Raw genomic sequence first — 25,769 nt, 5'->3', positions numbered from 1 at the left:
CTTCAGTAAGTAGGTACGTTAAATTATCGCTGTTGATCCCACTGTGCATCACGCTGCATTTAGCCTCAGTGTACATTGATTTTATAATACAGTCGAACCCGCTTATTGGAATAGCCTTTGTGCCAAGCAAAAGTATTCCTATAACCGGGATACTCTAATAACCGATCATTGGTTGCTACTATAAATGTTTCGGAACCTCAAATTTCTATTCCTTAAACCGGGATATTCCTTAAAGAGGTATTCTAATAAGCGGGTTTGACTGTATTTCAACTTGTCAAAAATATGTCCCATGTACAGTAGTAAAAGTGATCTCTCCATTAGTCATGAATTAAGACAATTCGACTGGAAGACGAATTGTTCGTTTTCATGTAAGTATTTTATGTGTATATTCAAAGTGTAGTCTTATTTCTTTAGTTCTCAAATTAATAAGCACGTTAAATTTCATTTGTATTATGTATTTTTAATTACCTTTGGTGTCAATTTCATAAAGAAATGTGAACAATTAACAACATTATTACTGTTTAACAAATATTGAACCATAACTTAAAAATAAAAGTTTACTCATTAATTTCTATTGCGCCGCCTAGGTTTTACAAACGGCGCCGAAAATCGGTGTCGAATTTTGTTTTTATACTGGTCCAACTGACATCGTAAGTAATAATATCTTTCTTTCAATATTCTCTGGTATCATTGACCTGACCTAACCGAAGTTTAATATTGTTTTTGCCCTAATATTTTTATGGCCAATAATTCTTTCTTAAAAAAAACGTGCCATTTACAAGGTGTCGTATCATATTCACTTCGGAGATTTTATCGTCTCAGATGGCTAGAGTGTTATGTTATTAATTATTGTTTTGCTTCATTTACGATATTTTTAACAGCTGAATTTGTTATTTTAGGCCAAGGACAAATTTCGTAAAAGGGTTTCTCAGCTTTTAGAATTGTGTCTATTTGTCTTGATTGTCAAAATATTTATGTAAATTTGCAAATAATTCGTCGTTTCAACATTAAATAATGTGTTTTAAGCTATTTTTTGTTTCATTTAAGTTGATCTAAATTAGAATAATATTGCTTCGTATAATAGTATACATCTAATTCGAAGGGGAAAAACCAGCGTGTTCTAGAATGAAATTACATATCTAACCTCCCCTTCTGGTGGCCTCAAATGTGTATTTAGAGGCCATCTTTGTACAGAAAGCAACAAATACGTACCCATCCCCTTAAATAAAAAATATAAAATTTCTTACATATACTGAAGTAAACTCCGCTTTTCCAACCATATAATGTCACATTTGTATATTCTGTCAAATTGTCGTATTAACCAAAAACTGTAGATAACGGTTATCGTTGAAATCACTATTGAACATATTACGGGAACGAACAAGATTTCAACCCTTGTCTTATCTCCTAAAATATTAAAATAATATAGGTATTTATACGAAATATATAACAAATACATTTCATACTGTATTTCAGAAAGCACTTCTCCTATTTCTAACTCAATTTAACAATACTATATTATTAGCAAGCAAGTTACATCATACTTAAAGATTTAAGTGGATAAACGGGTTTTGTGATAATTACAAGTACAGGCGAACCCGCTTATTGGAATAGCCTTCGTGCCAAGCAAAAGTATTCCTATAACAGGGATATTTTAATAACCGATCATATGTGCATAGTAAAAACGTTTTGGGACGTCAAATTTTTATTCCTTTAGCCGGGATATTCCTTTAACCGGTATTCTAATAAGCGGGTTCGACTGTAATTGAAATTATTTTTTACGATATGCTGCTTATTTCTAAACTTTTCCATGCAGCAGCTTAAAATAAGCTGTCAAAGATTTTTCTGTCAACGGGTCGAGAAATCGACAAGAACCGTGTATAGGGATATGTTTCATTCAACCGATTGTTCCATTATTAACATCACAGTAATAATGTGGTGCATTAGGATTTTCAACTTTCTGTTCAGTAGAATGGTCGTGAAAATTTTAGTTATCGTGGTAAGCAACGTCATTCGCCACCAATTTTGGCACAATTGTGAGCGTGAGGTTGTCCTGTTTTGAAAGCCTAATAATGTTACCTTTTTTTGGAATGCGGCTTGTTTCCTACACCTCTCGGATTATGTCAGGAAAAGTTAGATGCGGATCAGTTTTTAGTATTCTAGCAGCAACTGTATCGAAAATTTTTCTGCTGCTACGCCGATCCAATTCTTCCTATTTTTGCGCCTTGTTGGCCATCAGAAGAGGATTTCAAGTATTCGGATTGAATATAAAATCGCGGCGGCTATTTGTTATTGTCATTTTTTTATACATACTGCTCCAATAGTTTATGTAGTGGTATAGGCGTTAGAATATATAAAAACGTGCTTTACAATAATTTATGATGTAGACATAGACGAATAAAAAATCATATAAATTATGCTATTTATTTATCGTATTCCATTCTCTTGATATTTCTGTTTCATTGCTGTCTGGTAGTCTGGTATATTAGTGCCTGTGTACAAAAACAAAGGAGATATAAAAAATAAAAGAACTACACGGCCATAAAATTACAAAGTCACACGATGAAAATATGGAAGAGAATAATTATTATTGATAGAATCATACTTGAAGAAACTAGAGTATCCAAAAACCAATTTGGATTAATGCATGACAGATGTCATGTACCCCATTCCACGAATATACGTCTGGTTTGGATTATCGCAACAACGAATATTTTACTGTGCAAAATATGAAGAATGAAAGTAAATTGCAAATTATATTGCTGTTTATTGGAGTAATTATTAGAGCAAAATACTTTCGCACTTCTTATGTTGCACACTAAAATATTCGTTATCGCGATAATCCAAAACAGACGTATATTCGTGGAATACACCTTAGAAGTAATAATCGACAAAAAATCGGTCATTATGCACTTGCCTGCTGAGACCAGTGACAAAAAGCTAATCCGAAATGATATGGCCCATTGAAATGTTACATTTAGGGTTGCATTTCTTAGAGGAGTCAATTTTATTTTTTTATGTGTAGGGGGTTCAGTTGAAGCTTAATTTCAAGTTTTTGGGGTCGCCGCCCTTGTCCCCCGGCCGTTATATTGGGATAAGTGGTGCAAAGGGCTTTCGCGCTGTATCTCCTAAACTAGCAATCATACGAAAAACTTAATTACCCATAAAATAATGTAGCAAATTAAATTTTCTACAATTTTATATGTATTACTTTTTATCGTCAAGTGACCAACAAAAAAGTTATAAACAAAAATAAGAGAAAATTTTGTAAGAACTTTTCTTTTGGAGGTTATAATTTTTTTTCCTTCATTTTACAATAAAATAATATCATAGCGATTTTATAGAGGATTTTTCAACAAACAATTTCCACTATAAAGTTGTTTAATTTTATTTATTTATCTAGGTTTTAAAGCGCTCCAAACTTGACCAGATTCTCGAATTCTCATAGGAATACAATAAAAACAAAACCTTGGGCTTACTTTTTTATCTAAATATTTATTGATTATGATTTTAACATTCCTATGCTATTATTATGCTGTTTTTGACCCTGTTCTTGGCCACCTATGAGGTAGAGTCTGGAGGCGCGTTTTTTTGGTGGTGTCCCCAATAGGCCTAATCCACGGACAATTTCTAGACAAAATAATATTATTTATTATTATATGTTAAGAAAAAATCTCTCATAGTGATTATTTTTTCATTTTTTTCGATGGTCTAGACTGCGAGTCAAGATCTGAATCAGTATCCGAGGTGAATTTTTGTGGTATATTGAGGGTTAAGAGTTGGCGTCATTGTCGGTAATTAATCTACCAATTCACTTTCTTCCATAATTATTGTTGATATTATTTCCACGATGTTGCCGCAACTTTCACCACCACAATAGAAGAATACTGCTGAACATTTGTGGTCTCATTTTCGGCAACCACATGCACTTCCATTTTCCATTGCATCTGCTAAAGATAAATTTCATAAGCTCGGGGGTACTGGAGGCTTGGAAGTTTCCAAAATTTTTCATGCTTCTTCCAGCCCCAATTTTCTGGATCACAATGGTTACCGAGCCATGACTGAATCTGGTGATACACTCGGAGGCTGTGGAAACGGGCTACATCTTGTGTTGGAGGAAGTGAGAAGAGATTAAATGCATTTTTTTCACTGTTTTAGCGAATCGTTTGTATCTCAGGGTTTCCAGAGAATTGTCTTTATTTCCGCCATAAAAAGTGATGAAAAACATTCGTCGATAAGAGTTAGTAAAGATGGCTCGACTTTCCCACTGACAAATAATTTTCCCTAGAGGTTTCTTACAAATAAAATAACCACCACTCATAATGCGGTTTTACAAAAAACACAAAATGCTTATCTAATCACAAAAATATAAATTTTACTCACCAGACTCTCAATAGTATAATCTATAAAACTCAAAATACTTTTCACAATTTTTAATAAGACTGCACGTGGCCAAATAAGTAGCACAACTGTAAGAATAAGTTAAGTAGAGGGGGACCTACTGCTGTGCCACCTAGAATAAATTATATTATGAAAAGTAATAGCAGGCAGATCCTCAGTCCGGTACGAAAGAAAAATGATGTAACTGCAAATTTTGTCAATTCCTGTTTATTGCGCAATTAACTTCTAAAATACTATGTAAAGATGATACAAAAGGACCGAACTGTAAAAATGTGCTGAGACACTATAGGGTAGTTGCGTCGTTACTGAAATTGTTTCAGATACATAATGACACAATTGTAGATAGAATTAAAAATGGGTCGATTAAATTAAAATAATGAAATTCGAACCAATATCGAAGAAAATAAAAGCCATCGTTGTCAAAGAAACAAACGCCATAATGATGCTCCTGGGCGATTACTCTTCATTTAATCCCGTTTTTAAATATTTAAAAATCGTTTTTGTGAATATCTTGTGAACAATTTTGCATTTTGCGGTTGCATCATTCTTCTTCTGTACTGGCGAATTTGTCCTCAAACAACTTCTTGGGCCTTTTCTATACATATGCTTAGGCTTCTAAGTTTTATAGTGGGAAGAAAGGTCAAAAATAGATTAATAATAGCATATGAATGTTAAAATCATATTAAATTTTATGAATACAAAAATATTAACATAGAAAAGTAAGCCTAAACGTTTTGATTTTATTGTATCCCTATGAGCATTCGAGAATCTGGTCAAGTTTGGAGCGCTGTAAAACCTAGATAAATAAATAGAATTAAACACCTTTATAGTGGAAATTGTTCACTAAAATACCCTCTAGAAAATTGCTATAATGTTATATTATTGTAAAATGAACTGGAAAAACGTTATAACCTCCAAAGGAAACTTGTTAAAAAAATTTTGCAAATTTGCAACATTTTATGTTTTATCAGATTTTCCGTAGGGTTAGTAGTGTACGAGATATAGCGCGACCCATTTCCCATTTCCAAGATGGCAACTGGGGGACAAGGGTGGACCCCGAAAACTTAAACTCAAGCTTCTACTGATCCCCCTACACATTAAAAAAATAATATTGACTCCTTTATCAAATGCAAGGTATGGATTAAAAATGTAACATTTCAATAGAATAATAATCATTGCCGTCAATTCTTGATGTAGCTGTATGTGGAAGGGATGAATTCTATATTTACGGAGGATTTTTACCGACAAAGTTTAAATGCCATGGTATCGTAAAATTTCACGAGTCCTGATGTGGAGATCCACGGTTTTAGTGACCAGTACATCATATTTGTTTTCTTCACTTTAACTTCACTTTCTTTTTCAAAAATTCTGCTGAGGATACTTCAGGTACCGTGATTTGATCAGGCCATCAATGGAAAGTACATACTTCATATACAGTACATACGACAGTATATACTTCAGATGAACCTACTTGAAGTACATGTGTTAAGAACGCAACCGTGGAGACAGTAAAGAAAAAGCGTGAAAAAAAATTAACTTTTATACTGCCAGTTAAGACAAAACTTGAAAATAGTATACAATGGTCCTTAAATGGGGATCTAATAGATAATCACCCCATACATTTTCCATTGGCGAATTATGGAATATATTGCGAAATTTTTTCTGTTTTCATTTTCGAACAATAATACTTATAATTAATCTTCTCCAAACCAGAGATGTTCTAAATGAACCAATTTAAGGAGAATTTGTTGAAACGAGTTTTGCTTAAACATGAATTTTAACCAATCGTTGATTATACAGGATGGGCCAAACAATAGGGTCCACCTTGATATTTAGCAGTAGTTATTAGATTTTAACGAAATGCCGAATGAGGTCGATTTATGTCCTAAAGAAGATACATTTTTACGATACATATATCTGTCATTTGTCAACACACTTCGTTTCACGTCCCCAACACCTTATTTTTAAATAGGGAATAGGGATCATGTGATAGCTCATTTGAAAATATATTCAATTCTCTATTCAGTAATATAAATATTACTATAATTATTTATCAACGGTCTTCAAAAATTTAGTTTTAATTAAATTAATTGACAAGAAAAAAGAAGAATGTATGTAATTTATTTTATTTAAAATACATTTTATTGTTGTCAAAAACTACAAATAAATGTTCACAAATAAACAATGCTCTTCGTTTAAATTCAATGTGCAAACCAGCTCCCGCCATCAACCTGCCTCTTAGAAGTTTGAATATTTAATTTAAACGAAAAGCAATGTTTATTTGCGAAATAAACATTTATTTCTGTTTCCTGACAACTTTGAAATGTATCTTAAATAAAATAAATTACAAAACATGTAATTTATTTTATTTAAGATACATTTCACAGTTGTCAGGAAACAGAAATAATAGTATTTTGTAAAACAAGAGAGGAAAAAACATATTTCTCACGAGCGCAGAAATTTGTTGGCACGAGCCGAGGCACGAGGCGAGGGCCGCTAATCAATCGAGGGAGAAATATGTCGTTTTCTAACGTGTTGTACACTGTACTTTTTCTATGGATGCGTTTTTGTCAAGAGTTCAAACTTCAAAATTAAATAATTTAGGTGCTTTTATGTAGATTATATGCCAAAATGAAAATAAAATACATCTTATACACATTAGTAGGTATTTAATATTCTTAATATTTATATACTTTTATTTATTTGAAATTATAGTTACCAGTTATATTTGAACAGTTTGGAAAGGTAATTTTTGGTTAGTTTTAATTTGACACATTTTATTTGACAAAATATTTGTGTTTGTACTGTGCATGTTACCATGGAAACCGCGATTCAACGTACGGAACCCGTGAGAAAAAATATTTCTCACTGCAATGGCCGACTTTTCTCACAGCCTGAGAAATTGTTCGTTTTGAATTTATGTAAGTATTGAGAGAAGTTGCACGTTGTATAGCATCCATAGAAAAACATTTATTTCTGTTTCCTGACAACTTTGAAATGTATCTTAAATAAAATAAAGTAGATAATATCGACACCCCCATCGAACAAGGTTGTAACTCATTTTTAGCGATTTTACAGGAGAGGCAAAAAACGAAAACAAGAATTTTTAAAAATTTGTAGCGAAATGATTAGACCCTTTTACACTAATGTGATATGATATTTACAACGTAATAAGGGATTACTGTGAGATGTATGCTTTGTAATTTTATTAGCTATTGAGAATATTGAGTTTGATTGAGATAAAACCTTGAGATTGAACATGAGTATTCGTAGAAAAAGGTTGTAACTTGCCTAACAACCATTTTACACTCTCTGTGTTAATTATTTTTCCCGTTTAACTATAAAAAGGTTGTATATTTTGAGTTATTTGCAATATAGATAGGAGAAAATTAGTTTTTATGGTATATTTGAACAAAATATCAACTCACAATTTACATAATTTTAATTGGAAATTAAAATGTCTCAAATTTTTCGCATTTTTATTGCGTATCTGTAAATATTTAATTTTAAACCATTTTACTTTATTACTTTATTATTTTACTATTAATATCTACTTCAAAATTAACATGTGTGTCCTTAAATGGGTTAAAATTTAGAATTTGCTTTTGATTTATTTCATTTACTGATTTGGGCTTGCCGGATGCTTTGGAATATCATGTCATGGTTATCCATTGATGTTGAGCTTATACGACTCAATGTTTTTTCCGTTTTTCTATAAGGGCATGCATTGAATCACCCTCGTTTTATGAATGTGCTATTTCTAAAAATACATGTGTAATATTAATATTAAACTTTTTCATTACATAGAAGTACGTAGTAAACACTATTCGATACTTATTTTGTCCACCGTAACAACCAAAAAGGAAAAAACTCCGTAAATCCGTTTTTACTTTTATTTCGATAATTTGACTTATGAGATGCACCATGTTTGAATACGTTATAAATTAAACATACGTGCAAAAAAGTTGTAACTCATTTAAAAACCTTGTTAATCGTCAAGTGTAAAGAAAGTAAATAGTTTACATAGGGAGTATCCAGTGTTGCTGCTTTTCACGCTAAAATGGAGTAAAAGGGCATACGTAACTTAAAATACAACTTTTTATTAGCCAACCTATTGAGAATTAAACTATGCCGTTTATATTGACGTGTGCGCAATTTTTTGCTGAATTCGCCTGTGTTGAAATCTGAAAAAGATGTAACTTGAGTTAAAACCTTGTTCGATGGTGGTGTCGATATGTAATTTATTTTATTTAAGATACATTTCACATTTGTCAGGAAACAGAAATAAATGTTTATTTCGCAAATATAATATAAAATTATATATTTATATTACTGGATAGACAATTGAATACCCTTTCAAAAAGCTACCACACAACCTCTATTCCCTATTTAAAAACAAGGTGTTGGGGACGTGAAAGGGAGAGGATTAACAAATGATAGATATATGTATCGTAAAAATATGTCCCCATTAGAGCAAAAATCGACCTGTTTTGGGATTTCCTTAAAATCTAATAACTACTGCCAAATATCGAGGTGGGCTCTTTTCTTTGGCCCACCCTCTATACAATGAACGATACAATCAGCGTACAGAAGAAAACCAAGTAGATTTGGTTTAAAGATGTACTGTATCAATAAGTACTAAAGATACTTAATAAATTTCGGCATGTATCAGAGAAATAATCCACATTGTGTAATTAAATACTAAAAGCGCTGTTTGGTATAAATACAGCTCCCTTCGTTATAATGCTCGATAGGTTACAAATCCAGGTCTGCCTTATGCATTCCATTAGTATAACTTATTTACTAGTGTAACATAGCTGTCTTTTAGAATCAAGAAATAATAAAAAATAATCATTGGTTCCCACGTTTAAGTTCTTGATAGTGGACATTGAATAACATTTTGAAAGTGGACAGAGATTAATCAAGTTAACAAACTACCATACCTAATAAGAAGCGGAGTTATTGTGTTTAATAAAATTGTTCTTGCAGTAGGAGAACTACTAATATATGTGAAACAAAAAAAATGTGATGTTATCATGCATTTGGAGTGTAATATAATATCTTATGAAACCTCGTCAAAGTGTGCGTAAGTAACCAACGTTACATATATGCAACATAATCTTTTATGCAGTAATAAATGTTTTTCTCTCTATTTATTTCTACCACTCATTAATCCAAAAATGTAAAACAAATAGCATTACTACAAAAAATAATTCCGGTCATAAAATGTGTTAATTTAATTTCTCCTTGTATTTTTTATTTCCGCTGAATCTCTTTAATTATCTTTTGTCTTAATACAAAATATATTTTAGGAATATATTACCAAAACCAGATGGAGAACCAGATAGTCGAAAACCTTAAGAGGATGCGGACTCTTTCTCCGTGACAAACGAATGGGGAGAGGCCAAAGAGGGTAGCAATCACTCCGCTAGGAGTGTAGATGCCATGATGATGATATTATTTTTAAGAATGTTGTGGTGACTATATTTATCTCATTTTGTATATTATGAGATCACATATCTATACCACATCTATGAAAGCAGATGACAATGTTTCCATTTCGTCCAATATCTTTTTAATTAAATTGATAAATCTATAAGTCTGGCAAATTGTGGGATATTCGTTTTTCCACGAAAATTACTGATATTTTATAGACAAGTTTTATGATATATTCTAGACTTATTATTTACGAAGTACACGTATTGTCATGGATTTATATAATATTTTCAGTCTGATATACTAGTATAAAATTTTAAGGAACCGGCTATTTTAACACAAGCTTTTATTTAATTTTAAACAATGCGTGAAACATCGACAGAGTTAGATAAATATGGAATTTAATAATAGGTACTCTATTTTAAATTCCAATTCCAACTTATTCAAATAATATATCCCGGAACTTTCTGCTGCAAAAACCGGGAACTGAATATGACTCATTATGAGAAGAAAATAAAACTGACTCTTTTTCACAAAGTTTTTTTTAATTATTTTTTCGTTGGTTTAATAAACAAAAGGAAATCTTCGACTGTCTGTAGAATAGATGTCTTTTTTTCTAAAAGTAACATGAAATCTGAAATACTATGTCAATATTAGAAGGAGTAAGAAATTAAAATCTTTGTTTTAAAACCTACTGTTTAAAAGTTTTTATAGAGGAAAATGTGGGTAATTCGTACAGAAAATATATTTTTTAAAACTCTACAGAGTAACAGCTCGCGATATTCTTTTCACCCAATTTTAAAGAAATATGAAAACGTTCAATTCGCCACGTCCGCCTGTCCGTCCGTCCGTCCGTCCGTAAACTCAACTCATCCATCATTATACCAAGTAGAATGACAAATGAAGTGTCGAATGAAATCTTTTAATCCAAGGATGGTAGTAAAGGAGCGACATTTGACCTAGGACTTCCGGTTTCAGAAATGCAGCCGGAAGTACTGTTTTAAAGTCACCGGAATAGTACAGGTGATATCTTATTCGACGCGCCTTCCGGTGCCAAGAACAAATACTTCTAGTCTCATGACTGTCTGTTCGTCCGTCCCCGAATACAATTCCTCCGTCACTATACCAGGTAGAATGACAAGTGAGGTGTCGAATGAAAGTTTATAATCCAAGGACTAAAGGTGAAACATATGACCTAGTACTTCCGGTTTAAAAAAATGCCACCAGAAGTACTGTTTTAAAGTCACCGGAATAGTACGAGCGATATATTATTCAACGCGCCTTAGCAAGACGAGAAAAAATTAATTTCGGTTTCATTACTACCTGTCCGTTTGTCCGTCCGTCCGTCTGCGAATATTAATACAGATAGAATGACAAGAGAGGTGTCAAATGAAAACTTATAATAGAATAGAATAGAAATATGCTTTATTGTCATGAAAAATTTAACAATTTTATAGACAAAGCTTACAAGAATCATAAATAAAAACAATAACAAATACAATTTACTAAAATTATACAAATCGTCAAATATAAATAAAACATAATAAAGTCAAATAAAAATCAGTAACAATCTATTGCAAAATTTAAAAAAAATTGCAAATTGCGTAATCTACCTAAATAAATTTAATAAGTGATTAATGCTCGGTTGCACCAACAGATCTTAAGCTTAAGTCGAGAATATCATAAGAATTAATATAATATAATTATAATATATTACAATAAGAATACCATAATAAAATAATAGATATAATTGATAATAAGGTAAGAATCTAAAATTATGGTGCAACGTAAGTGATACTCAAGGGCGCCCTATCTATAAGTAGAGCTTAGCTAAGCTGGAGCTTAAGATCTGTTGGTACAACCAGGCATTAAGTTATGCTGCTGCATATGACACTCAAATATAGATTAAGATTCCACTTATACATAAGAATACTGTAATTTCTTAGTTATTGGTTAAGAAACTCTGCTATTGAATAATATGGTCTTTCAGATAAATAGAAAAACAATGGCAGTGTGGAGATTATTGTTTAATGCTTGATAAACCTCATGTAGTACAGAAAACATGGCATCGGTGGTACATTTATTATTTAAAAAGCCGAACTGATTTTGTGATTAAATCTTGTTATCAACGAGAAAGGACATAATTCGGGCTTTTATGAGTCTTTCAATAATTTTGGAGAGTAGCGGTAGTAATGTAATAGGTCTATAATTGCAGGCAATAGATTTTTCACCACCCTTATGAAGAGGAATAATGATGGCCGTCTTTAGGCACTCTGGCCGTCTCTGGCACTCATAACCCAAAGATAGTATTAAAGAAGGGAAATTTGATATCAGCCTTTCGGTTATAGAGTTGCAATCGGAAGTACTGTTGTAACGTCACCGAAATAGTATAAGCGATGTATTATTAGACGTGCTGCAGCAAGATAAGAACGACTGCATACTTTTGGTTTTTATATAATTTCCGGTTAAAAAGTTCTATTTGAAAGTTTAGTAAATATGACTCAAACTTAGTGGTAATCGTATATCAATCGACGAAAGGTTACACGAATAGTTCAAATATCGACTTCCGGTTCTACGTTCGATCACTTCCAAGTGAAAACCTAGGATTTACTCAGACCAATTACTTGTTATAGTGTGGTGGACGCAAAAACTCAACAAAAATTTATTTTCATACCACCAATTATACAATTTAGTTACATACAAATAACGAACTTTCAGCAATATAAAATGATTTCTGTATGAGCTAACAATGTTTAAACGTTGTATTTCCGTCCTACCAGGAATGACGAGCGATATTTTATTTTAATAAAATTACATAAAACTAGGTATAGCCCAGTAAATGACCGTTTTGGAGTGTAATTTCCAGGGGCAACTCCGAATTGCATGAAAACTTGGATTTAGGTTCTACTTACCCTTCACTTCAAAGTTGAATTTGTGCCGTTGGTTGCTTTTACTTGGGGGGTGACATTTATCCCTTGTCGGGGGGTGAAAAACGCGTATTTAAAATAAGGCCGGAAATGGATAAATTGACTTATTTTAAGCACCTTTCGTTCTATAAAGTTTTTTACTGAAGTCAATACTTTTCGAGTTATTCGCGATTTAAAATGTTGATTTTTCGACAAAATAACTACGTTTTCTGACCGTTTTTCCCAAATAACCCAAAAAGTAAATATTTTATCGAAAAAAATATTTTTAGCAAAAGTGTAGCCTATAAAAAAACGAAAAAGATGATGTACAGTAAAGTCTACAAATTGAGTAGAAGCAAAGTTGTAGCTCGTGAAAAATACCTTCTTATTCGTCTAATTCCAAATCGAATAATTCAACGCCAAATCACCGAATAAAGAAGCGTTTTTCGGGAAAACCTTATTAACATTTTTAAAGTATCAAAAAAGCTTATTATTTAATTTTTTAAAAAAGTTTACAGCATCCCAAATAAACGAGTTACACTGAAAAAAAAGTTGGCCCCTTTTTTTTGGTAAAAAAAATCGTGAAAACCTCCCTCTATTTAGCACCCTAAATGAAATTAATCGTTTGGCTTTACCATCTATTTTAACTGTATGTGTATTGTTTATATCATCTGTAAGTTTGATTGGTTTGAAGTTCTTATTTTTGAAAACATTTGGTTTTATAGTAAAAAAAATTTTCTAAAAATTTTTGAAAAATTTCATTTTTTCAAAATAACTTAAAAAGTATTAGCGATATGAAAAATCTTAAAGAGTAAAAAAATGTAGCTTTTGCTATTATAAATAATCTAGTTTCATTTTGTTTCTCCGTAAGACAAAAATTGGTTAAGATATGGCTGTTCAAAATTTGCATACACTCTTGATTAGTGACCCAATCAAGCTTTCTCAATTATAACCCTTTCAAAAATAATCACTTTAAACCGGTGAGACTGACAGATCATATAAAAAATAGATAGGTAAGTAAATTCTTTGTAAAGCGGTAGCGATTAATTTCATTTGGGGAGCTAAACACGACGAGATTTTCATGATTTCTAACAAAAAAAAAAAGAGGGAAAACTTTATTTTGAGCATAACTCGCTTATTTTTAATGCTAAAACTTTTGTTAACAATTAAAACAAAGCTTTTTATACACACTTTAAAAAAGTTTAAATGGGTTTTTCTCGAAAAGTGCTTAATTTTTCGGTGATTTCACCTTGAAATATTCGATTTGGAATTAGACGAATAAGAACGTATTTTTCATGAGATACAACTTTGTGTTTATTTGATTGATAGACCTAACTGATACATCATTTTTTTGGGTTTTTTATAAGCTACACTTTTTTTAAGGATATTCTTTTCGATAAAACATTTACTTTTTGAGTTATTTGCGAAAGACCGTCTGAAAACGTAGTTTTTTTGTCGAAAAATCAACATTTTCAATGGCAAATAACTCGAAAAGTATTGACTTACGTAAAAAACTTTATAGAACAAAAGTTGCTTAAAATTAGTCAATTTATCCATTTCCGGTCTTATCTTGAACGTATATTTTTTCACCCCCGAGAAGGGGTGACTGTCACCCCCCCAAGTAAAAGCAACCAACGGCACAATTTCAACTTTGAAGTGAAGGGTAAATAGAACATAAATGAAAATTTTCATGCAATTCGGAGTTGCCCCTGAAAATTACACGGTATCGCCAAATTTCCCGTTCATTTACTGGGCTAGTAGGCAAAAGAACAAAACAGAAACAGTGGAAATTAAAGTATCCTTTTTTTAATAACAATAATTAAGGAATGATGATTTGCATGAATATACCATTTTCTAACCCCTTATGACAGGGAAGTCCAAGCGGGGATTTTTTCAGTTACTTGAGCGCGTCAGAAAATCACATGAGGAGAAACCTTTTACCCTGTAAATATACCCCTACCATATATAGACTATTAATACAGAGGAATTCGTTAAGGGAATCCGAAAAAATCTACCCTTAGAAAAACTCGAAATGGTCAAATTAAAATAATGTAAGTTAGGTATATATAGAACAGTGTATATTTCAAAAATTTGTCAATTTGGGCGCAAGGAAATGGGCAAGTCACAAAGTTTCACAAAAAAGCGAACATTTCGCGACATAAACCTCACATCGAAAAGTCTGAAAAAAAACGTGTTCAATATTTTTCAAAAATCTCTTGAATTATACCAAACACGATCCCCCACTGAGAGAAATTGGGTAATTTTAAAATTTAAAAAAGGAACCCCGCGATGTTTCCGAAATGAACATCGATTAATAAACTGTAAAGTACGTGTAGTGTTCAATATTATTTTCAAATATCTATCGAATGACATCAAACACTAGCACCCACGGAGGTGGGGTGGGGAGTTATTTTAAAATATTACATAGGAGACCCCATTTTTTATTGCACATTTAGATTCCTTTGTTCCCTACGTAAAACTAAGTAACTTTGATTCGAGACATTTTTTTGAATTATGGATAGCAGGTGGCGCTATAATCGGAAAAAACTATTGTAGGAAATGGAAAATAAAATTAAAAAATGGAAAGTCCCACTAAAATGGAAAACTTGTTTTTAGGACCTAATATTCACAACAAAATAAGTCCCATTAACGCTCGAGTAACTTCAAATTTAGCATATCTCATTTCCTATTATTATTCAAAATTATTAATATCATTATGCTATAAATTAACATGAGCAATCTAAATGAACTATATCGCTCTTTAATTTTACATAATATACAGTGCGCTGGAATAAGTGATACCCCCCTAATAACTTATTTATTTCTAGCACATAAACAAAACGCTCGGAGAGGTCGATTTTTAAAATAATCAAAGTATATTATAATATCAATGTTTCGAACTTTACGCGATCCCTCTTTAGGTAACAGGCAAAACTTTGATTTTTTTTAATGGGAATGTGCATCATGTGATAGCTCATATAAAAGCGTTTCAAATAATGATTTCAAAAATGTATAATACTTTAATTCTTTTCGACGGAGAGCTATAGCCTAAAAATCATCGTCATAATTAATATGGAGTTTTTCCTGTGAAATATGTCCATTGTATATTGACAATTATGACCCCTTTCAGGCTGATACCTTAGTGGATACAGGAAGTAGCAATAAGGGATGAAAGGGGAAAGTTAGTGGAGTCATTAAAGGTTTTCACCTCCTATTTTGTTAAACCTCCATCGATTTTCATTAAAATTGGTGACTAGTTAGAGCATACCTCAAGAAACAAAACTGATTTGGTGCCAACTTACACTTTTACCCTGGGGATAGAGGGACAAATTTTAAGCAAAATTTGTTATATCAAGTTATAAAAATAAATCAATACTTTTTGAACTATTAAATATCAAAGATTTGAATTTTTCGTGAATGCATGGTGTAAAGCGGTTTTTCATAAATATGCTGTATAAAATCAGTGCAAACTCATAACTTGGAGGTTTTTGGGATCGCTGAATATGAATATTGTATCAGCGATAGTCTCCGAGATTATGGTAACCAGGGCGACCCTCGCCTGCTGGAGTTTTCTGGAAAAATAAAACAAAATCAGAGTAAACTGGTTTTAGGATCACTAATACATGTCATAGATGGTCTCTGGACCACTTATTGTCTAGGACCAACTGATTTTGTACCAAATTTCCATAAAACTTTAGGAGAGGAGCACCATCCTGAGCACCATGTGCCTCGAAGTCCATTGCAAATATGATAGTCGTATTTGGCAACCCCAAAAGTTGCGAGTAACGATTTTTCACTGATTTTATGTCTAATTTCCACAAAACTCCAGGAGAAAAGACCGTCCTAGGCACCAGGTGCCTTAGAGACCATCTTCATATTATTCGTGTTCAGTGAGCCCAGAAACACCCGAATAATAATACTGAACCCATTTCACTTTTATATCTATCTGATTATTTTGTCTAATTAGAATAGAAGATCAAATATTGCATTGTGTTTTCTTATAATATAGGTCGTATTTCTTAGTCCGTTTTGAATACGAACTGTCTTTTAACTGTTTCTTTCATTGTCGCCTTGTACTGCGTAACGATAAAATGTTTATTTCCCTAGTTATATTATGGTCCTAAGGTCTGTTTTTAAACCAGAAAGAGCAATTCAAGTTTACCGTGCCGTAATGCTTGTTTGTAATTGATTCAATTTCGAGCAAGTTTTATTCAATTTTATAAAATTTTGACACTAATGATATTTATGAAATTTTGACGCGATTAGCATTTCATAGGTTAATTAAGATAAATATTAGCATTTTTTTGAGTTTTATGCGTTATTCCTTTTATTTTTAAAGTTATTGTCATATGAAAAACATTTGTTTTTAGAACTCTTTAGCGACTTTTTAGTATAATATAATATTTTTGGAATACCACCGAAGGCCGATATGATCAACCAAAAAAGTAGATGTATTTGGAGATATTTTTAGTGACTTTCTGTCTTTCTGATGAATCTGTCTTTTTAGTTTAATCCTCTTGGTGTGAAAACAAACCATAGTAATGGAAAGCAAAATAATATCTTTAGTTTATATTTTAATAATAATTTCCGAGGTAAAAGTCGAAAATTCAAAAACAAAATAATTTTAGTTGTCATCGTCGTTTATTCTCAGACAATAAAGTAGTTGAAATACTTATTTATTATAATATACTAAACATTAAGTTCATGGCCAATTTCAGGAAATTTGTATGTTCCGAAAATGTAAAAACCTTTAATTATTCTTTGCCTCTATAATCTTCGACAGTCGTTTATTATTTTAATAATAATATCAACTACAATTAGAAGGAAGTGAATATTTAGTTAGAAATAAATTCTTGCTTATATAATGCTTGCTTCCTATGAATGCATTTTATATTTTTTATTGTTTTTGGTAGAATGCGAACGCCATTCTTTTACGACCATGCATTTAAAAATCATTGTAGTGTTATTGCAATTAGTGTTTGTAGTGTTTGCAGTAAGTATAATTAAAAACAACATTCAAGTTACACATACCTCAATTTTTTAAATAAAATATAATAATTAATGTCGGTAAAGTTAGCATCTCCATTTCATAAGGACGAATTTAGACCAATAGTATAATAATTGTAGTGTTAATCTACTGTTAATTTATTACGGAAAGGAAAAATTTATCCGCTCTGTAGTATTTAACAAGAAACAATGGGCCTTCTTATTCTTTTTATGCTTGTTGTAGAGCTATCGATCTGTTAATTCCGACGTTAAAGTATCTCTTGAGAGGAAGACTGCCAGCTTTCTCTCCAATTTTGGTTTTCTCCCCCGTGGACGCTTGCCATATGGTATTTCTTCCAGCGCATTTCTTGGTAGTCTGTGCTCCTCCATTCTTTTTACATGACTGAACCATTATCTTTGTCTTGATGTTGTTTCGTATTCACGTATTGTGTTCACATTTTTCCCTGATGATGTTGCTTTGTATTCTATCCCTTCTTGTCTTCCCTTCAATTGCTCTTAGTGTAATCATTTCGGCTGTTCGTAGCATGCTTTTGGTTTTATTGGTGTCTTCTCTTGATTCAATACCATAGTAGTAAAGGAAAGTTTTCTGAGCATAGTAGTAAAATAAAGTTTTTTGAATAAATTTCATTAGTTCTGTTTAGATGTAGTTGCAGTATTTGTGATGCTATTAATTGATTACTATGAGAGGCTAGGAAAGCAGTATCATTTGCAGTAACGCTTGCAAGCGTTAGTTTATTGCTTGTTGGTAAGTCAGCTGTCCATATCAGGTACAATATCGGTCCAATTAACAGGTCTGATGCAAGTGTTATAAATTCTAACTTTGCTGTCCATTCACATATACCTATTTGTTATTCCAGACCACATCTCTCAAATATCTGGACATTACTGGATATGTTCAGTAGTCGGCAAGCTCTATAGAATCGATACAGTTTTCTTTGTAGGTCATTCTCATCCTCTGCAATCAGGGCTGGATTATCCGCATAGCCCACTATACTGATCCTACTGTGGCCAAGTCTGTATCTTGGTTGTAGCGATTCCACATATTCTATTATTTCATCCATCAGCATATTAAATAGAAACGGGCTGAGGCTGTCTTTCTGCCTGATTCCCCCTGGTGTTGGTATGTTGGCCGTAGGGGTGTCGTTTGTTTAAATTTTTGTCGTGTTGTTATTGTTCATCTGTTTTAAGAGTTCCACAATGTTTGCCGGTATTATTTTTGCTTCATTTTCTGTAATATACCAGAAAACATTATTGCTTCATTTTCTAAGTGCCACCATTTAAAGGGGTGCGTTTTTGAGAAGGGGGTGAATTAGTCTTTAGGCACAGGGTGAATTAGGGTGATTTAGGGTGAATTTTATGCACGTTTGATACAAACAGGTCTACAGAAAAATTGTTCCAGATTAATTTTACTCCTTACAAAATCTTCTGCATAGTCTAGTACCTAAGATGCAATCATCAGATATAAAATTTTATCAATAGTATACGAGGTATTTTAAAAAATATTAATTTCGCTCAGGGGAACAGTACCTTTATATGCCACAATATCGAAAAGTGATATTAAGAAAACTTATTTGGAATTAAAAAGTGTGTTATAATATTCAATTAAATTCTTCTAATTGAAAAAAAAAAATCATAATTTTTCTTAAATTACGGATACCTTATTTATTATTGGATATCTTACGGATATCTTATTTAGAAAGAGTCAGAGTTTTTTTACCATACATCATTTTATAGTAAAGAAAATAAGCTTTCTTTTTCTTGCAGAGTATATATAGTTAAATGCACAAGAAAAAAGAAAATAAAATAATGAAAAATTTAAAAAATAATCGTTAAAAATAGCAAAAATCATTAAAACTATAAAATTTTGAAAGACCATAACTTGTTTAAAAATATAGTCGTACAACTTTCTACAATAGAACATTTTAAAGTTCAGTGAATTCTCTTCCTATTAAATGTGCCATTACATATTACAGGACAATGTTTGCTAAAAAATGGGAAAAATGACCAAAAAATGCTAAGAGCGGCGAAATTTTAAAAATTAATACCTATATTTTAACGACTTTTATCGAACGCCGTTATAATGAGGAAGGATGAAATTTTTTCTATGAAGCAATGACTATACCTATGTATATCCCTGCGGAAAAAGATTATGGGGCAAAAACAAAATTTCTTATATTCCTGGTGTTTTTCTTGCTTTTTTTAATATATTTTTGTAAAAAAATATTTTTGATTTTAAAAGGTGATATTTCGTTAGTAAACTTCACTCGGCACAATTTTTCTGTATACGTGTTTGTACCAAAAGTGCATAGAACTCACCCCAGCTCACCCTGTGCATAGGGTATAATTCATCCCTGTCTCAAAACGCACCCCCTTAGATGGTAGCACCCCGCGTTTTTTTTTTCATATTTAGAGGTCCATTGACCATATGAAATAATAAAAACCCGTTAACGTTGCAGATCCTTTTGTAGGTCTTTTATTTTGAACATAATCAATAGCCTAGTTCTTCTCTTTTTTTATCTATGATTCTAATTTATCCTTGAGTATGCCTGTGAATAACTTCAATTTATCTGTATTTTGCATAACAACCAAGTTATAAAGCTAGTAAAGCCATAGTTATATCTCGTCAAGAAAAACAACTACAAGGCCCATACTGGCGGTATATTTTATTTCTAAATACTTTCTATTGATTAGTTTATTGCTCGTTCCTCAAAAACTACCCCATTAATTTCCTAGCAAAAAATTCAGTTCGAAATATCGGTCAAAAACTATAAAATTATAAAAATAAACCGCTAGGAATTAATTGATAATTTATTTTGGAAGTTTTATCGAAAGCATTTAATTATAAGTTTATTTGATGTTCATGCACCTTTTAAAGACTCATTTATAACCAAACCCAAAGCTCTATGGCTAACGGAAAACATAAAAATGATTTTAAAACAAAAAGATCGAGCACTGCAAAAATTTAAAAACTCCAAACTTCAATTGGACTGGATAGAGTACAAGCGTTTGAGAAATTTGGCGTTTGCCGCAGTCAGACGAGAAAAGAAGAAGTACATAGACTCTTTTACGGGTAATACAAAGCAGCAGTGGAAAGCTCTAAAATATCTTAGCATATGTCCCAATAAAATTGCATTATATTTTCAATTTTTTGCCAGTTACATATAAAATGTATTTAACGACCATTAACTCAAAAGGTCTTTTTAAGTCATTTATTAAATCATTCATTTTAAACACTGAGAGGTCTGTTATTCATTCTCTAATTGAAAGAGATGCAAATTAAAGTAATTTCAACCTAATATTTTATAGTAGTTATAACTGTTTTAAATTTTACTTGTTTTTTTTTAATTCAGGCAATTCATTCGTTTTTTTTTAAATTAATAAAGTTTGGTAAAAAAATATTAATAATATACATATTGTAGAAACCATTACAATATAATCTGTTGAACAAAAAATACCCCATGCGCATCCTACGGGACATAAATGGGATTTTTTGTTTATTTTGAAAAAGCATTAATGTGACATGTATGAATTGTAAAAAATATATAAATATTTGGACAATGTTACTAATAAAATTTTCCATAAGTTATATTTACTTAAATAATTAATAATTTCATATTCTTTTTTACTTTTTAAATGCTATATAAATTTTGGTTGTAATATAAGACAGACTTTTATTTTTGATTATTGTAATATTATAATTAATTTAAAGATAAAATTCTTTAATTATGTTATCCAACATATTCATGCATATGTAAAAAAAATGTAAATGTAAATAAAATAAACTCCTTATTATATAATTATTATTATTATAAAAATAATGAAATACCTTCTAGTTTGAACCTAATGACATCAACCAGTTTTTGCGACGTTCTTACAACAAAAATCCACCTGTACTGAAAAAATTAACTTTTATGACAATAATACTTATGAAGACAATTTAAAATTTTCATTTAAAATGGTGAATGTACATAAAGTTAATAAAGTTCTTAATTCAATACAAAGCAATGCAACCGGTATGGATAAAATTTCACCTCTTATGTTAAAATACTGTAGTCTGTTCATTGATAAATACATAACACATATTATAAACTGTTGCATCGAGATAAGCTATTTTCCAGACCAATGGAAAATTTCTGTAGGAAGGCCACTCCCAAAGTCGTCCAACCCAACAAGTTATAATGACATTAGAGTTATAAGTATTCCCCTGCTGTGTCAAAAATATTTGAGAAGGTATTTTATGAACAAGTGTATGACTATTTTACAATGAACAACATAATTCCAAACTCACAATGTGGTTTTCGTAAAGGTTTTGGAACATCAGTAGCACTAACGAATGTTTTGGTTGATATCTTTAGAGCATAAAATATGTTCTGCTTTGGTACTTTTGGATTTTTCTAAAGCGTTTGATACTATTAACCATGAGTTGCTGATAGCTAAACTTTTTTCTTTTTTCTTTTTTTTCGAGGTGGGAATCTGCTTAAGACCGTCTGGGAAGGTGTCCCAGGTGTGTCGGATTCGGCCCGCCCTCTCTGTATCACGAGCCGCCTACCGACTAAACCCACCTCCTCTTTCTCCAGCCGACGGGTCTGGAACCGCTCTTAGCGAGCATATCTGACCCGTCGACCTTACTCATAGCTCCCCTCCGGCACTTCTAGCGTGCATTCCATGGATTGTTTGGCCGCTCGGCCGCCCCCCGCACACGCTTCGCACCAGACAGGCCGGTGAAGCGACCGCCTAGCTCAACCCGTGCGCGGATAGGTCGACCGGGGTGTCCCCTGCCCAGGATGGAACGAACCAGAGAATGTCAGTTGGCAGTTACGAGCAACTCTAGTCATTCATACTTTCATCTATCCACGCTGTCTCATCCACCTATTCATACTTTCTTTCATTTAACCCCAAACATTCCTTACTTTCATCTATGCACACTTACTCGTCCACCCATTAATTCTGACATTTAGATGGGACAGTCTGTGTAGGTTGGATGTAAAAGGTCCTTCCCCACTGACTGTCCCAAAACGATACAAAACATGGTATAACATACAAAGAAAGAACTAGAGTAAAAGGAGATGAAAAGAGAAAGTAGAGATAGAATTAGAGAAGAGAGAAGAAAGAGAAAAGAAAGAAAAGGAAAGAAGCAAAAGAGAAAAGAAAAAGTAAAGATAGAGAACATAAACAGGAAAGAGAAAGATAAAATTGATTAAAAGACGATTACTTGTATAGATAAAATTAAGTAAATAAATAAATAAACTACAATAAAATAAATAAATAAATAGATAAATAAAACCATGTAAGAATAAAAATAGACAGTCAGTGTGGTTTGTATGTAAAGGGTCCTCTCCCCTCTGACTGCCCGCCACGACACAAACACATTTTTTAAATAAATAAATATAGTGGTCATCCCGTCTGCAGACGCCTCTCCTTCTCATCCTTGTGTTTCATTGTCTTGGTGACAAAAGCAATGACCAGGTCGATGTCTCTTCTGCTATGAATGGCTTTGTCCATTAGCTCGTGTGGCTCACCTAGAGGGGATCCCAGACCCAGCCGCAGCTCGGCACGCCCCGCATGGTACGCAGGGCACACGAACACGACATGCCGCGCGTCATCAACCACCCCACACTCGGGACACAGATCGTCAGCGGTCTTCCCTATACGGTGGGTATATTTTCTGAACGATCCATGCCCCGTCAAAAACTGTGTGAAGTAGTAGTTGACGCGCCGATGCCGACACCCGCACCACCTCACCACATCCGGGATCAAGGATCTCGTCCAGACCGCTTTCTCGACTTCGGCTGCCCATTCCCTCTGCCACAACTCTATACTTCTCTTTCTTTCTAATGGTCCTGAACCTATTGCCCCGTTGCCCCGTTGGTACATTCGGACTCTCTCTCCAGCCAGGATGTGCACCGGCACAGAACCAGCCACCACCTGTAAAGCAAAGGTTGATACGGTTCTGTACGCGCTGCACACCCTGATCAGAGGTTTCCTTTGTGCCCTGAGAAGCATGTCTTTATATTTTTTCATCCGGAGGACCTCGTACCATACCGGGGCCCCGTATAATAGTATCGATAGAATGGATTGTAACATAACTGTTCTTTTCTGTGATCCTGGGCCCCCTATGTTTGGCATTAACTTGTTTAGTACCGAGGTCCTTTTTTCAGCCTTTCGACATGCTTCCTGAACGTGTTGTCTGAATGCTAGTCTATCGTCTAATGTGATGCCTAAGTATTTCACGGTCTTTTGGGGTCTTATTTCGGAGCCATTGTACTCGAATATTATGTTGTTTCTGTATCTCGGTCCCCTCAAGATTATCGCTTCAGTTTTCTCTACTGCAAGTTTTAAATCGTTTTCTTCTATCCATTCCGCGGTTCTCTTTATTGCTTGGTTTACTTTTTCTATTATGCCCCAACCGCCTTCGACTAGTAAGGCCAGATCGTCCGCGTATGCAATCGCTTTTACTCTTCTCTCTTTGTTTATTTCTAGTACCCCGTTATATAATATATTCCATAGTGAGGGTCCCAGGACTGACCCCTGGGGTACTCCCGCGGTCATTTTCATCTTCTTTTTCTTTGATATGCATACGGTTCTTTCGGATAGGTAGTCCTTTATTATGTTGGACAAATATTCCGGAGCTCCACATTCGACTATTCTGTCTACAATGAGGCCCCAGTTTGCTGAGTTAAAAGCGTTTTGTATGTCCAACAGAACAAGGACTACCCACCTTTTCTTGCTTGCCTTTGCCGAGTCCTTTATCCAGGTTGCTGCATCTACTGTCGATCTGCCTTTCCGGAATCCGTACTGTTGATTAGATAACGCTCTCTCATCTTCCAACATGACTTCCAGTCCCCCCCTGATAAGTCTTTCGTAGAACTTACCAAGGCAGTCCAGGAGGCATATTGGCCGATAAGAGGCTGCCGAATCGGGGGGCTTCCCAGGCTTCAGGAGTAGAACTAAGTTCGCTTCCTTTAAGTCCCTGGGAAACTCTTGCTTCTGCAGTAGGTCATTACATATTCTTCTGATCAAATCTGGTTTCTCTGTTGCTATTATCTTGATTGCCTCTGGAGGCAGCCCGTCGGGGCCGGGAGCTTTCCCCGTCTTCATCTCCTGACCAGCGGTTTTAATTTCATCTTCCGTGAACTCCTCTACCATTGTTGGAAAAATCTTGACAAAGTTTTGGACTGTCTTCGTGGGGAAGAGGAGTTCAGCTGATTCCATCCGCTGGTCCTCGTCAAGTTTATATGGGGCCATTATTTTCAAGGACTTCATGGTAATATTATATGCGTCGCCCCATATATCCTCATCTAAAGCTTTAATCAGGGTCTGCCACTTTTCTTTTTTACTTTGTTTTATTGTTTTGTTTAATTTTTTCTTCTGTTCTTTGTATATTTCATTGAGCTCGAGGTTGCCCTGGCTTCTCGTGTAATTCCTTCGAGCTCTGAGGCATTTCTCCCGTAGATCTTCAATTTCATCCGTCCACCAGTAGGGAGTTTTTTCGTTGTTTTTCCTTTTCACGGTGGCCAACTTTACTGCGCTCTTGAGTACTCCTTTCAGTTGGCCAAGGTCAGAAATCTCTTCCTCATTTATTTTTCTGACCTCCGATAGGTACGTGTTTGTGTTAAAATATGTTTTAGTGTGTCCTATCGGCCGCCTTATTCCCCCTTTAACCTTTATTTCATATTTGATGTATCGGTGGTAGGTAAATAACTGATCGTCGAGAACATCCCAATCGTAGACTCTTCTTGATAGCCCCTCGCTTGCCATAGTATCGTCAATATGTGTTTGACTGGCCCCCCTTACGAACGTAGGTTTATTATTATTTAGAACTTGGAGGCCAGTCTGGGCTATCCACTCATTCCAGAGTTCCCCCTTTTTGTCGTTTATGGGGGAACCCCACAACCTAGATTTTGCATTGATGTCCCCGGCGATCATAATTTCTTTTTCGTTCGCGGCGGTACTCATTATCTCATCTACTATGTCTTTGTATCTAGGTAGAGGGATGTTCGGAGACACGTAACATGCCAG

General features: G+C 33.4%; 1 protein-coding gene across 1 annotated transcript in view; it reads left to right on the top strand.

Moving 5' to 3' along the window:
• The first annotated feature begins 17,618 nt into the window (after positions 1–17,618).
• The window catches only part of LOC114333149 (venom carboxylesterase-6-like), a 92,073-nt gene continuing 83,922 nt past the window's right edge, over positions 17,619–25,769 (top strand). Inside the window, exon 1 of the mRNA XM_028282975.2 lies at positions 17,619–17,736. Within this exon, the coding sequence (XP_028138776.1) occupies positions 17,683–17,736 (54 nt within the window). The 5' untranslated portion in view covers positions 17,619–17,682. The remainder of the gene's footprint in view (positions 17,737–25,769) is intronic.

The sequence above is a fragment of the Diabrotica virgifera genome, chromosome 5, assembly GCF_917563875.1.
Source record: "Diabrotica virgifera virgifera chromosome 5, PGI_DIABVI_V3a".
Taxonomy (NCBI): Eukaryota; Metazoa; Arthropoda; class Insecta; order Coleoptera; family Chrysomelidae; genus Diabrotica; species Diabrotica virgifera.
The sequence above is the reverse complement of the archived record's forward strand: the minus strand, read 5'-3'. Positions and strand labels throughout refer to the sequence as shown.